This window comes from Plodia interpunctella, chromosome 12 (genome assembly GCF_027563975.2).
Source record: "Plodia interpunctella isolate USDA-ARS_2022_Savannah chromosome 12, ilPloInte3.2, whole genome shotgun sequence".
Lineage (NCBI taxonomy): Eukaryota > Metazoa > Arthropoda > Insecta > Lepidoptera > Pyralidae > Plodia > Plodia interpunctella.
The window spans coordinates 7,535,573-7,548,590 of NC_071305.1; the positions used below are offsets into that span (position 1 = coordinate 7,535,573).

The window sequence follows — 13,018 nt, forward strand, 5'->3', positions numbered from 1 at the left end:
TGCGGCACTCTTTTACTCTTTTTCGCACAATGAGGTTAGTGATAATTACATTTCAGTCATGAACCTGCCCCAAGCACTTCCGACCATCCATCTCGCTGTCCCTCAACATGTGAAGTCTCACCCCAAAAGTGAAACTCGTCGCTTCAGCCATCTTCTTTTCTAACAAATGTGAAAGAGATCATGTGCCAGGTATTCTCTATTACACATGAGGCTATTGTTTGTCAGACTAAAATACCATTGCATGACGGCTGACAATCTTGTCAATTTCAAATTTATTTCGACCAAACGAAGACAGCTCACATGATCCTCATGAAACGTTGATCAAGGACATGGTGTTGATGCTGGAAGTGGTCTTCAATAGAATCATGAACCTACCCCGAGCAGATTCCTGGGCACGTATCCCTCCTGCGCCTTGTCGTCGCGACACCACCACCACTCGCGCTCGCTGTCGTCGCCCTTCCTCAACACGTGCAGTCGCGCGCCAGAACTGAACGACAACTCGTCGCTCCTGCTCGCCGTGTACGAAAACACTGCGTAGACTAGGCCGTTGTTCATGATGCCCAGTTTTTCTTGGACGCCTGGAAGTGCAGAGGATTGGAAGGTAATTTAGATTACTAATATTAGCAACATTTGAAATAACACAATCATTCACAATTATCATCGTCATCCCAGTCACAAAAAGTCCACTTCTGGATATTGCCCTCTTCCAAAGATCGATTGAAAGCAGCGGCATCTAGGGTTCTCCTGCTAATTACTTTGACGATATCATCAGACCGCCTGCATGGATGCATTTTATAGGGACGATTATGTGGGTGGGTGTGAGATTTTAGAGTGATTAATAAGTAAGGCAGATGATTATTATTTTAGACAATGCTTTTGATATAAACCTCTTATTCATCCGAGAAATCTTATTGTACCTAGGTACCTATTTTCCAAATTGCCCCATCAGAATAAAAACTACCGTTTTTCTTCTACCCGTAGCCGTAGGTACCCATAGTTATTCTCACTAATAAATTTGTGATTTTAAAATGATCAAAAAGTTGTTTTAGATAGATAAGAAGTAGATAGGAGGTACTTACTGTAGAGATACTCTGAGCAGCCGTCGAAGCCTTCCTCGTCTTCTTCGCATTTCTCCGCCGCCGTCTCGTGGTCAGACAGCGTCGTTGCGAATATACACGCTCCTGGAAACAATAAGTAGGTTGTCAATGTAAGTGAAATATAAACACACCAATGGATCGAGGAGCCAGATTTTTCAGATTTTTTTTAAAAGGAAACAAGGTACTATTGATCAAATTATACCTACCTTGTTTCCTTGACATTTTAATTAACGCGTTCTATTATGATCAAATGAAATAATTTTTATTTGCTTAAATAGGGTAGTTAATACAATATTCACATAATGGTTTAGAACAAGCCTATTTAGCCGTTGTCAACAGCATGCAAATGTTAATAATAGTACCTATATTGATTGATCCTTTTAAACATTTCATCATTTATACACAGGCACTACCCTATTAATTCTATAAGTAGTCACAATAGCCGAAAACGGATTATTATAAACTATTAGCCCCATAAAGATTAATGGGGGCATTGATTATTTCTCTTTAATCTCCTATGTATAGAGATAAAATTCAACTGACTCAGCATACATGCGTACAGACAAAGTTAATTTGATGTAAAACGATATGGTAGTAGAAATAAAGGGCTTTTTTTATTTTATTTATGTATAGCCCACTTTATTATATATATAGATGAAAAATAAATCTTAGGTCCTTAGAACCTGTGTGTGAAGAAGGAGAGGAATGCGAGGGTCTCACCATTGTCGACGAGGAAGCGCACCATGGGCAGGTTGTTGCAGGAGGCGGCGCAGTGCAGCGGCGTCCAGCCGTCCGAGTCCTGCGCGTTCACGTCGCAGCCCAGCTCCACCAGAAATCTGGTTATTTGGTAATATTAATTCTTTCTTGATACTTTTATTAAATCATGTACCTACACATAAACTTCCGCGGGTTAAAGGTAACAAGTGATACTTAGTAGGTACATTTCAAGGGGTTTCGCTAATGTGTAAACTACTAGATTTTTTATGTCCTTCTATATGCCGCTATAATAGGAAATTTCGAGTTTTTTTTTTTTTTAATAATAGAGTCCGTCTCCGTTGCTAAGTACGTTAAACCTCGTAGACCTTGGTTGCGTTGACGTCCAAACTTAACGAGGGATTAACGCAAAAATTGTGGAGTTTCGAGGTACTTTAACTACGGGTACTAAAACAATGGATCATGACGAGCAATGAGGCCAATTGTCTTCTCTTGCGTTTTCGTATTTGTTAATTTTTTCTCTGTTTAAAGCCTTGTTCCATTGCTCCGTTGTACTTTTTCGCGGCGATAATTTTGACACGGACATCTACACAAGCACCCGGAAAACGCTCAACCCTTCGCAACCTTTTGGTGGCTATTTTATATTCTAGGTATACTCACTTAACGATTTCGAAGTGTCCCGCACAGATGGCGTTGTGGAGAGCTGTGATTCCTTCGTCGTTGGCAGCACTGGCGTTCTGCACCTAGAACAGTAATACAATTTTATTGGTAATACGATTTGCATATTGATAACATTCAGTACTTAGCACGCAGGAAAACGATTTTCAATAAACGTTATTATTATTTTCCGTCTGGCATGTCGAGCGCGTGATTTTGCATTATTTGCGATTGCGGAGTCATTGAACTATCCTTTTCTTCTTATCCACGCTTTTGTGAATATTTTAGATAAAAGTGCAACTATACCGGTGCATTTCATTGTTTTATAAATGACACCAAATAGCCATGGCATTATTATACGAAAAGGCGGTGGAAAATTTTACTTCACGTCATGAAATTATACAGTATTACATACCTGGGTCGCTGTTTTCTTGACCAGCTCCAATTCTCCCTCCAAACTAGCGTCAAGCAGTAGCGCAAGCGGATCGAAACTGACCCTTCTGGCCAGCGGCGCCTTGCCTCCTTGCTTCAAGTTGCCCTTCTTTGACCGCCTCAAAACATTCTCAGTGCCCTGAGAATCCTGACCGTTCAAATCGACAGAACTTATCTGCTCAGCTATATCCCCTACATCATCCTTATCACTACCTAACGATATGTTATTATTTAGAGCCTTATCGACTTCGTCTTTCTTCGTGTCTTTTAGGCCGTTCTGCATTTCGTTGGGAACGGAATCCAGAGTCAGCCGATCCATTTCTGGGAACAAAAACGCTGGTGGCATCTCTATACGGCGGTTGATGCTGACACTTATTCCGTTCTTTGTTGGATTCAGATTGCGCAACTTAGGTTGCTCACTTAAAGGTGGTTTTCTTATCGTTAGTGGACGTGCTTTGATGATCATTTCATTGTTGTTGCTACCATTGCTGGATTCCTTTTGATTCTGCTGAGATTCCTCTGAATCGATGGATGTGGACTCCGAGTTTTGGTTGAAACCTACATCATTATTTGCCGATTGTCTCGGTGGTGTCTGAAAAATTAAAAAGGCATAAAATTTCAACTTTTAAATGTAACCATAAAAATACTTTCATCTAAATGTAAGATTTCATACCTTGATCGTAGGTTTTGGAGGTAAGGCTGGTTTAGGAGATTTATCTGTGCCGCTGACATCAGGCGTAGACAACGGCGTACTGGCACTTTGCGGTGGAGATAGAAGAATACTTTGTGACGTATTCTGGCCACTGAAGTTGCTTCCACTACTCGACAGCCCTGATGCCGTGTTTCTAATGATCTGGGGTTGGGAAGTTGCCATGTTACTAGCTACATGATTGGTTGATGGTGCTGTGATACTTTGAGTTTGAACGGTCTGCGGTTGGACCGGTTGGATCTTTGTGGATGATGTCTGATATATGGGTGATGGTTTTCCGCTTGATACCTGAACTGTTGTGGGTGCTACACTTGATACAGGTTTCTGGAATGAATTAATGAGCGATATGATATTTACAAATGTTCGATGAGCAGCAACTTGATGCAAGCCGTTACTAAATTCTAAATGAAAATGATATAGGAGTGAATTTGAAAAATTATATCAACTTACCCCAAAACCTATAGAACTGCTAGCAGATGTTGTATTGGATCCCAAACTCGGAGAACTGCCCTTTATCGCATTACCCTGTAGACTTTTCCCTGAACTATTCTTCGAGCCATCATTGCTCTGACTATTACTCTGACTTAGCCTAGAATTTTGTGGATATGCATGGTTCTCTTTCCCTTCTTGATTACATCTACTAGAGGAGTCTGATTTCTGCAACTGATATGTATGTTCCTGTGGATATGTAGTTTCAGTTTGACTTAGAGGTGTCGCCAGACTCTTGTTCACAACCGTGAGTGGCGTAGAATGTACTGTCATATGATTAACATTTATATTAGCATTCTTATCATCGACATTCTTTCCGTTTACTTCTGCTTTCAACTTTCCATTTGTACTTTGAGGGAATTTGGTGTTATATGGCAATGTTTGATATTTGGGATCTGATTTGCTTGCGGCAAATTCTGGCAAGAATTCCTGCTCGTTTATTTTAAGCTCTTTACCAGTTTGGTTACTGTTCGAACTGCTTGTACTATTAGGACTGTACTGTGGTTGTTTATTATAATCTTGGTATTTCATATGATCAAACATTCCTTTTTGATCATAAGCGTTGCTTATTCCCTGTTGAACGTGACTAAAGGCATTTGATTCATGTTTATTTGGATATTGATTCTGGTATTGGTTTTCTCCAGGTTGTATGTGTGGGTATCCATTATATAGAGGGTTCATCATTTGTTTCTGTTGCAAATAATGAGCTTCTTGTTGCGTCAAATGAGCTTGTATATTGTCACTCTGTGTAAGTTGTTTTAATGGCACGTTATTTTGTATTACATTCTGCTTCATAGCCTGGAAAAAAGATAAACAAGATTTTTTTACTACTTTGTCACAGTGATATGGCGCATCAACCGTCCAGCTACCAGTATGAATGTCCATTGGGTGGAGAATTAAATTCATGCCTAATTACAACTTTCTAGTGCCAACAGAAATATAGGTCAATAGAAAACTATCTAATTATAAAATACTAGTGACCCGTCCCATTTTCGCTCTGGTAATCTATTGTTGAAAATCCGTGCAGTAGTTTTTGAGTTTATCAAAGAACTTTATCAATGGACTACCTGGAAGTTAGCATTATGACTGACGCTCTGAGCATGAGGCACGTGGTTGTAAGGCTCAACTGCAGCAACGTTTCCTCTCGCTTGCTGGTTCTTTGGTTGACTCCCGTTGTAGTTGGAAAGCTGCTGCATTGGTGTCAGGTTGTTGGTTCTGTAATTTCGACGATCAATTTATCAATATTATAAAAAAGGTCATGATTTGAAAAAAAATAGAATGTACCAAAATGAAGTGGGTAAATTTTAATAGAATTGGAAACTCAGCACCGCATCATAATTTTATAGCTAAAAGTAATGTGGTCTAAGAAAAACGGACCTAATAGGACAGTCGTGTATTTATGTATACGTAAGTACGTATATTTTGTGTACATAGGTAGGTACCTACAAGCCAATTTTCTGATAAAACTCTTGGAACTTTCGTAAGTTTGGATATGAATATTTAAACAATATGATTTACGAATCCTAAGGGGCACACAAGTTTGTATTCCTTTGTAATACAATGGGCTGTTTTTTCACCAAAAACCAAGTTTGATGAAAAATTATGTAAACTCGCCAAGTGCAAAAAAAAACTTGTGCGTATACCAAATTGATTGTTCATTTATTTCATTGTTATGCGTTTGTATGATTTATCGTCATCGTTTCATCTTAAAGATATAAATATTTTATTATCTTGCAAATTTTCTGCGACTCCTGAATTCACCTATATGGCATACTTACCTAGTTATAACTATTTGAACAATGAACATTTTAGCTGTTTAGCTGAGGATGTCTAGCTATTTAGGGCTAGTTCTCTCAGTAGCCGCGTTTGTAGCTTTTTAATACTTTTATTACTCTCCTAATCGATGCTTCTCATTTTTTAGGACTTCATTTATATTGCCGATATATTAAACATATCTGGTCTAAAATTTGAACATCCATTTGTAACATATATTTACCTTTGCTGTTGCTGCTGAGGATGTCTGTGCGCCGCCGCTAGCTGTCTGTTTAAGGCTCGCTTTCTCAGTAATCTCGCTTGTAGCTCTGATACTCTCCGGTCGATGCTTCTCATCTCCTCTTGTCTAGCGCCTAGCGCCGCTCTCTGAGCCGACAGCCTTCCGTTCTGCTGTTCATTTAGCTTGTTGCGGTACTGAAATTGAAAAAATAATAATTTTACAATGACTTAGAAACTTTACCTGTGCAAAATACAGATTTAATTTATATTTTCAGCAATTAGATTAGCTTATCTAAGTCAAACAAATCCTAAGTTTCATTATGTCTTCTTTATTTTATTGCTGGCATAACCACTATCTGCAATTTTTCCTATATGTGTATTATCAAAAACATATCTAATATTGCTTCACATTGTTAATGTTGTCAACATTAATCATAATAAAATTATTTCATTCAGAAAACATAAATGCACCATTTTAATTAACATGCTCTCAAGCACTCACATAGCTTGTTCTAATTTAAAATGCAGTCGCCTGGGAAAGAGACACCGATGTCAGATTGTAAAAGGACAGTGAAAACGTTATAGCTAAACTTTTTAACTCTGCCACGTGAAGTGCATAAAGGTGTGTGAGGAAGTGCACTAGTTTAAACTTAATTTCTTTTTCAACTTGTTTGCACGTTGCACTTTTCGCTTGAATTTTTAAAAGTATTTATAGGTATCACATCTCTTCCCTGTGTTTTTGGGAAACATACTACGGCAAATAATACATTATCGAAATAGGTAAGTTTTTTCGGTAGTAAAACGAAATAAAGCACAATGACAGCGGCATCTTTAGTACTTTATAGAAGTTTAAATTTGGATAAAAGCGCAACTTAAATAAATGATAATGTAATAATACTGCTCTCCTCACTCCACTTCAATTATCATTTATGGCCTTGGCCACGAAACGACGCAGCGAGACATCGCTTCAGTTTTAATTTATTCTAATTCCGTGTGAGTCGTGTGCTTGTGTTCTCGTGGTTGCGAACGAATTGTGAACTTAAAAACATTAGTGTGGACGTGAAAATATTTGATTTCTGTTTTTTTGTCGCGTTGGCAGCATATAATAAAATATCGTGTTAAATTCAAAATGTGAAAACTGTGGCTTAATTACAAGTTGAATGTATCAGTTAATAAGTTTTTAAAAAAATAGGTGAATAAAATGAGGCTCACTGGAGTTTTGAGAAATGTGTAAGTATGTTCTACTATTTAATTTTCATTCCACTATTTAAGTTATTGGACAAATCCGTTATCTACTTAACTAGTGATTTATTAGAATTTTGTGCGAAAATAATTCAACTATATTTACTTTTAAATTGGACTTTACACTTTATAGGTATCGCGATATCAGATATACCTACGTAAATAGATAAGATATGAAGTTAAATTTTATTAAAGTGCAAAGTCACACATATTTGTTTTATTTGATTTGTTTATAAACATTACTTAATAAGAATATTTATATAAGTTTATCAAATTAGGCAAATTTAAATTTCAGCGTATCGAATACTCTGACACATCGATTAGAAAAAGAAATTGTCATAAAGGCGCCATGGGGTAATATAGCAGGTGGGTGAGTGGACTTAATTCACCGTAATAAATTATTTGTTTTAATTTCAGCATATCTATTTTGCTAACGATGTCTTTGAAAACTTGCCCAATTTCTTCATTTAATTATGCTGCGAAAATTTGGTATTTAAAAAATCACCTAAATCCTTTACTTTTTTATTACCATTCGTGGTGAATTCTTCTAAGCTCACGACAAAAATATTTTCAATATGTAGTTATCCATCATTTGGGTTATGTTATGTCATCATTAGATCAAATAGGTCTAACTACATCAGATATTCTATTTTTTTCAGCGCTTACGTGGGGTGATCCAGCGAAACCACCTGTATGCCTGGTCCAAGGGAAACTAGACGCATGTTCATCATTCCGTCCTCTAGTGTCACTACTACCTGATGATTATTTCTATGTATCTATAGATCTGCCTGGTAATGGTCTTTCAGACCATCTGCCTAAGGGTATCAGATACACTGCAGTGGATTTAGTACCTAGTATAGTTGAAGTTAAGAATCATTTCAAATGGGACAAGTTCGCGTTCGTAGGCCATTCCCTAGGAGTTCTTGTTGGTGAGTACAAAAAGTTAATTTTAAAACTGGATTTTTGCACTAATATTTTATTGAACCGTTACGTTTATCTAAGATCAAAGTACAAATATGTTGTGCTTGTCTTTGGTATATTTGAGATAATAATTTTGCATTGTCATCTAATTTGTAAATGAATGCAAAAGTACATCTTAGTCAAATGTTTTTATTAAAATTTAATAAAAAGTACATCTTAGTCAAATGTTTTAATAAAATTAAAGTGAGTATGCATTGGTTTATAAAATGTGTTTATAATTTTCAGGCAAATATTTTATTCTAGCGTATCCTGGGCAAATTACAAAAGCGGTAGAATTGGACCCTATGCCTGCGTACTTCTCCTGGGAAGTCAACCAAATTAGCGTATGGTACAAGCTGAATTATGAACGGTACTACGGGGAGCAATACCTTAAGTGGAACAGTGGGAAGGAAACTGCCCCGAAATACACATTCGAAGAAGTAGGGCATACGTTGATTTTTCCATTTGACATAGAAAAGATAAAACTAATGGATAAATATTACCTACGTAAATATTTTAGAAAACTGGCAGTAATGAAGAAGTAAAAGACTGCGATGCAGTTTCATGATCATGGATCAATATCCATGATCATGAAACTGCATTGCAGTTTGGTAACTACCTTTTGATCACGCGTTTTGAGAAAATTGCCGACTATATGTCGACATGAGTTAGAATTTATCTCATATTTTGCTTATAATTGCGGATATCTACCTAAAACTATCTAAATACTTTCAGATACAAGAAAGGATGATGAGAGCCCGAGGTCTATCGAAGGAAGCCACTGCTCATATTCTCGAGCGATCTTTGGAGCCGGCTGGAGATGGACTTTACAGGTATTCTAATATTCTACTGATATGACAATAGGAGTGCTTTATTGACAATATCTTTTGGCTAAGACCTCATGAAGACAAGACCAAAGTTTGTATCTTTTTGCGAAGGCCTAAGACAATTCGAAAGTTTTTGTCGTGGGCTAAATACACAATTCGCGGATGCTATTGCGGTTTCCGGAATATTTGGAAAAACAAATGAATATAAGCTGGCTAAACTATTATAATTCGCTACTTGACTGTATCTATATAATACATATAGACATTTAAATAATCAAATACAATTAATTAGTTTTATTAATTACAAGATTTACTATTGTTTCGGTCTCATTAAAATAAAAAATGATTCCAAAATCCTTATCGTCACAATACCTACTATCATACAATCTTCGTATAAAATTTTGTTTTTGACATTAGAAAAAAATATCTATTTTCACTAGTTGGAAAGTAGCTAATTAAGGAATCTTTTATATATAGTCTTATCTGTCTTTTCTTATATATAGTCTTAGTGTTTCATATATAGTCTTGTCTTCGTAGTCAATTAAGGAATCTTTTATATATCTGTTATGTATAGTCTCAATTTATAAATCACCTAGTTAAGAGAACTATATTCAATTTCAGAATAACGTACGACCAACGCATGAAGTTTGTCACCACGCCACAACTTTCAGCTTCAAATCTTCAACAACTGTACACAAGTATCAGATCACCAACATTCGTCATCCTTGCTCGAAATACTATAGATGGTGGTTTTTATGACAAAGCACCCTTCTTACAAGACCCTAAATCCTGGCCACACAATAATTACAAGTACATGATTGTAGATGGCAGCCACGATATTCACGTAGAAAATCCAGAATGTGTGGTCAATGAGATCAGCCAGTTTTTGAAATTTGGCTTGGCAAATTCTTGATGTTTTTAGCATTTTTAGAAGAATTCATGAGAAATACGTCGCAAACAAAAGACTTATGCTATGGGATCCCAAATTTCTGTTTGTCTTGAAGAGGCCTGGAAACAATGTTATTTTTAACATACAGAGTGAATTTTGTATTTATAACCAAACTAGCTTAATGTATAAATATAAAATGTGATGTGACATAAAAACCCGATCAGTTTTACTTCAAATCATCCTTAGATCAGAGTGGGATTAAGGGGGAAACTTTGCCAGTAATTCTTCCGTAAAATTGGCTGGTTATCGACCAACGTCTTTCGAAAGTCTTCAAAGTTTTTTGTGACCCAAGTTGGCACCAACTAAAGTAGGTACTTACCTACTATAGATATAAATTCTAATCAAAGTGATACGAACGCTGTTTTTAGAAATTGATGAGTGGCTTCGTAATACTTTAGTGAGCCAGCAAACTAAAATATTGGTATCATGAAGAAGAAATTCGATAAAAATTATATGTGTAAATTTCTAACGTACTTATACGTATATTTGAAAATTTGTACCTAATTTTCTTGATCCCCTTTGCTATACACATCCGTAATAGGCACCTATTTTACCAATCGTTCAAGTCCAACAATATAAAAAAAAACATCAAAGAAAAACAAATAACTCAAATAAGATATATTCAGGACAATCCAAATACCTATACCCACAAACTGCTAACGATAACAAAAAACGCGCCTTCTGCGAACTATGATTCAATTCCACAAAACCCAAGTTGTCGTTCCAAATATTAACTACCATTTATTACAACCCTTTGGGTTAGGTCCTTGCTCGGTAGACACGCCATTTTGTGGCTTCAAGTTTTAGTGGTCAGTTAGTGGGAGTATGAGTAACCATAACTAATATATTTTATGGCCAACAAAAGATATATAATACTTAATATCAAAAATTTGGCAATGGCTTAACTGTTGATTATAGTTTGAATGAAGTATTTATACCTCGTAATATGAACAAAATGAACCCAATCATAAGGGAGGATAACAACAACAGTCGTGTAAAAAGTATCGCGTCTGCACAGCGCTGGGATCACACGGTTGAACTTTATCATAATATAGCATTCATTCAGCAATATCCAAGCCATTATATCAAGCGAGTTTATCTCGCCGCGAACCCATTTCGGGGGGGGGTCGATGTTTAAATAAATTCTGCCGATTTTAGTTCGATTTTGCATCTTTATTTGGATTTCTATGATTGAAGATATTTTATGATCGTATTTATCATCTCATGAGTAGGTACTGAAAATATAGAAGATTTTATTTCAATTCAATTGTTTGTTTTATTCTGTGTTACTGTCATTTTGACTGATGTTGGTGATTCCTATTTGTTAAAAAATAGAAATATTTGCCCGTTTCTAATTTTGTTTTTCTGTGCCAATTACACCAATTGATTGTTCTGAAAACTAGACCAATCGATGATTAAACGATCGCAAAAGTTGTTTTCAATGAACACAATTAAGAATGCGCACATTTTCACATGCTCACAAAATTCAATAATCGAATCCCTGAGGAGAATCTATTCCATGTGAACGAACTTTTCCATATGATTGGTTTCGGCTGAAATCAAGATTGGGTCTAATCGCAATAATAAAGAGAAGTCTAAAAAACATTTGGTATGTAATCATCTCTTTACTAAGTCTAAGACTTAGGTCAAGAATACGTCTAGTTACTAAATAGGATTGATTGGCCACATGCTCATCTTATTTTTCTTAAATATTCAGGATTTCAAATTTAGAGGTTAATTAATAATGTATAATTTGAATGACGCTGCCTACCTGAGTAGGTAGACGTTTCGTCCTATGGATTTTTCATTCTATATACCGTGACGAAAAGACACTGAAAATAAAAAAAAAGTGTTCTGAAATTTGTATCTTCAATGCTATCATATAGAAGAGCCCTTAATACCTAATATCATAAATTTGCAATAGTAACCTGGAAGAACAGAAGCACATAATTAATAATACTCTAAGCGTAGAAGTTAGCTCTATTTAATTACACGTACCTACCTACAGTCTGTCGTCTGCAGTGACCAAAGGCCGCTTAAACCCGTTAATTTATTATATTTATTGATAGCATCAATAAATAAATTTAATAATTTATTATTACTATTAAATTTAATAAATAAACGGGTCGTTTATTATGACAGTCATAAAAATTCGTCATTTTTTCGAAAACAGATTATTTTCGAAAACAGATGTTAGATAGTTGAATAGTAAATACGAAAAGGGGTACGCCCACAAAGATTTTTCACTCTCAGAAACAGTAATGCTTGGATGATCGCTACCGTACCTACCTATATAGAAATACACTGTAGCAACTTCGCTACACGTTCGTACGATGTGACAAAGATACGAGTAGCAAACGAGTCGGCATCAGGGGCGCTGTCAAACAGCTCCCTCCAGGAAATTGGAGGAGTATGCCTCAAGAGCCCCCTTTTGATCTGCCTCGACAGTTATTGAACTCACTACGAAATATCACGAATAACTTCGTACGAGAAAAGTCAAAGTTCCTACGCATTGTCGAACGGAGCTTGTTAACATCAAAAGTTTCGCCAACTAGGTATATCAATTTCTCTTTCATGTCTATGGTAAGTAATTTCGTTTTAGGTGCGCGAAGATTTATCTCGCGAATCAGTTTTACCTAATATCAAATGTCACTACATTTGACTTAAGATTCACTAAACTTTGTAGACAATAACTTATTGAATTAGATTCGAAATAGGTACATGATGATAGTTGTTGTATCCGACATGGAATTTATTAATCCTCACGAATGTTAAATAATCCAAAATTAATTTTGATAGAAGATTTCGAAAATGTAACACATGAATTAGATAACATTTTAGATATGTGACGCATTAAACTAAAATGTTATTTTGGTACGATCAATTTTCAGTTTCAATTTTAACTCTAGTCATAATGCATTATATGTTTATGGACGACTTCTGTGGCCTA

The 13,018-nt window shown here is 36.0% G+C and overlaps 2 protein-coding genes across 10 annotated transcripts in view; one reads left to right on the forward strand and one right to left on the reverse strand.

Moving 5' to 3' along the window:
• ASPP (Ankyrin-repeat, SH3-domain, and Proline-rich-region containing Protein) overlaps window positions 1–13,018 on the reverse strand; it is a 275,934-nt gene that overhangs the window by 766 nt on the left and 262,150 nt on the right. For 5 of the 9 annotated variants that reach the window (XM_053752603.1, XM_053752605.1, XM_053752604.1 and 2 more), the window contains 9 exons: window positions 6,095–6,285; window positions 5,166–5,313; window positions 4,060–4,896; window positions 3,574–3,933; window positions 2,884–3,492; window positions 2,472–2,554; window positions 1,818–1,933; window positions 1,080–1,181; window positions 376–578 (listed from right to left, as the gene is read on the reverse strand). In XM_053752603.1, coding sequence (XP_053608578.1) covers window positions 376–578; window positions 1,080–1,181; window positions 1,818–1,933; window positions 2,472–2,554; window positions 2,884–3,492; window positions 3,574–3,933; window positions 4,060–4,896; window positions 5,166–5,313; window positions 6,095–6,285 — 2,649 coding nt within the window. The remainder of the gene's footprint in view (window positions 1–375; window positions 579–1,079; window positions 1,182–1,817; window positions 1,934–2,471; window positions 2,555–2,883; window positions 3,493–3,573; window positions 3,934–4,059; window positions 4,897–5,165; window positions 5,314–6,094; window positions 6,286–13,018) is intronic. The other 4 variants (XM_053752606.2, XM_053752607.1, XM_053752601.1 and 1 more) reach the window with 2 other exon arrangements.
• LOC128674199 (serine hydrolase-like protein) lies at window positions 7,085–11,297 on the forward strand. The gene is made up of 6 exons (XM_053752618.2): window positions 7,085–7,320; window positions 7,628–7,698; window positions 7,992–8,261; window positions 8,539–8,732; window positions 9,028–9,125; window positions 9,741–11,297. Exons 1-6 carry the CDS (start codon window positions 7,292–7,294, stop codon window positions 10,030–10,032), a joined length of 954 nt encoding a protein of 317 aa, XP_053608593.1. The 5' UTR covers window positions 7,085–7,291; the 3' UTR covers window positions 10,033–11,297.

Coding starts and splice junctions, on each gene's coding strand:
- LOC128674199 (XM_053752618.2), top strand. CDS start 7,292: ATGAGGCTCACTGGAGTTTTGAGAAATGT. Junction 7,321..7,627: donor ACTGGAGTTTTGAGAAATGT/GTAAGTATGTTC, acceptor TTTAAATTTCAG/CGTATCGAATACTCTGACAC. Junction 9,126..9,740: donor GCTGGAGATGGACTTTACAG/GTATTCTAATAT, acceptor ATTCAATTTCAG/AATAACGTACGACCAACGCA.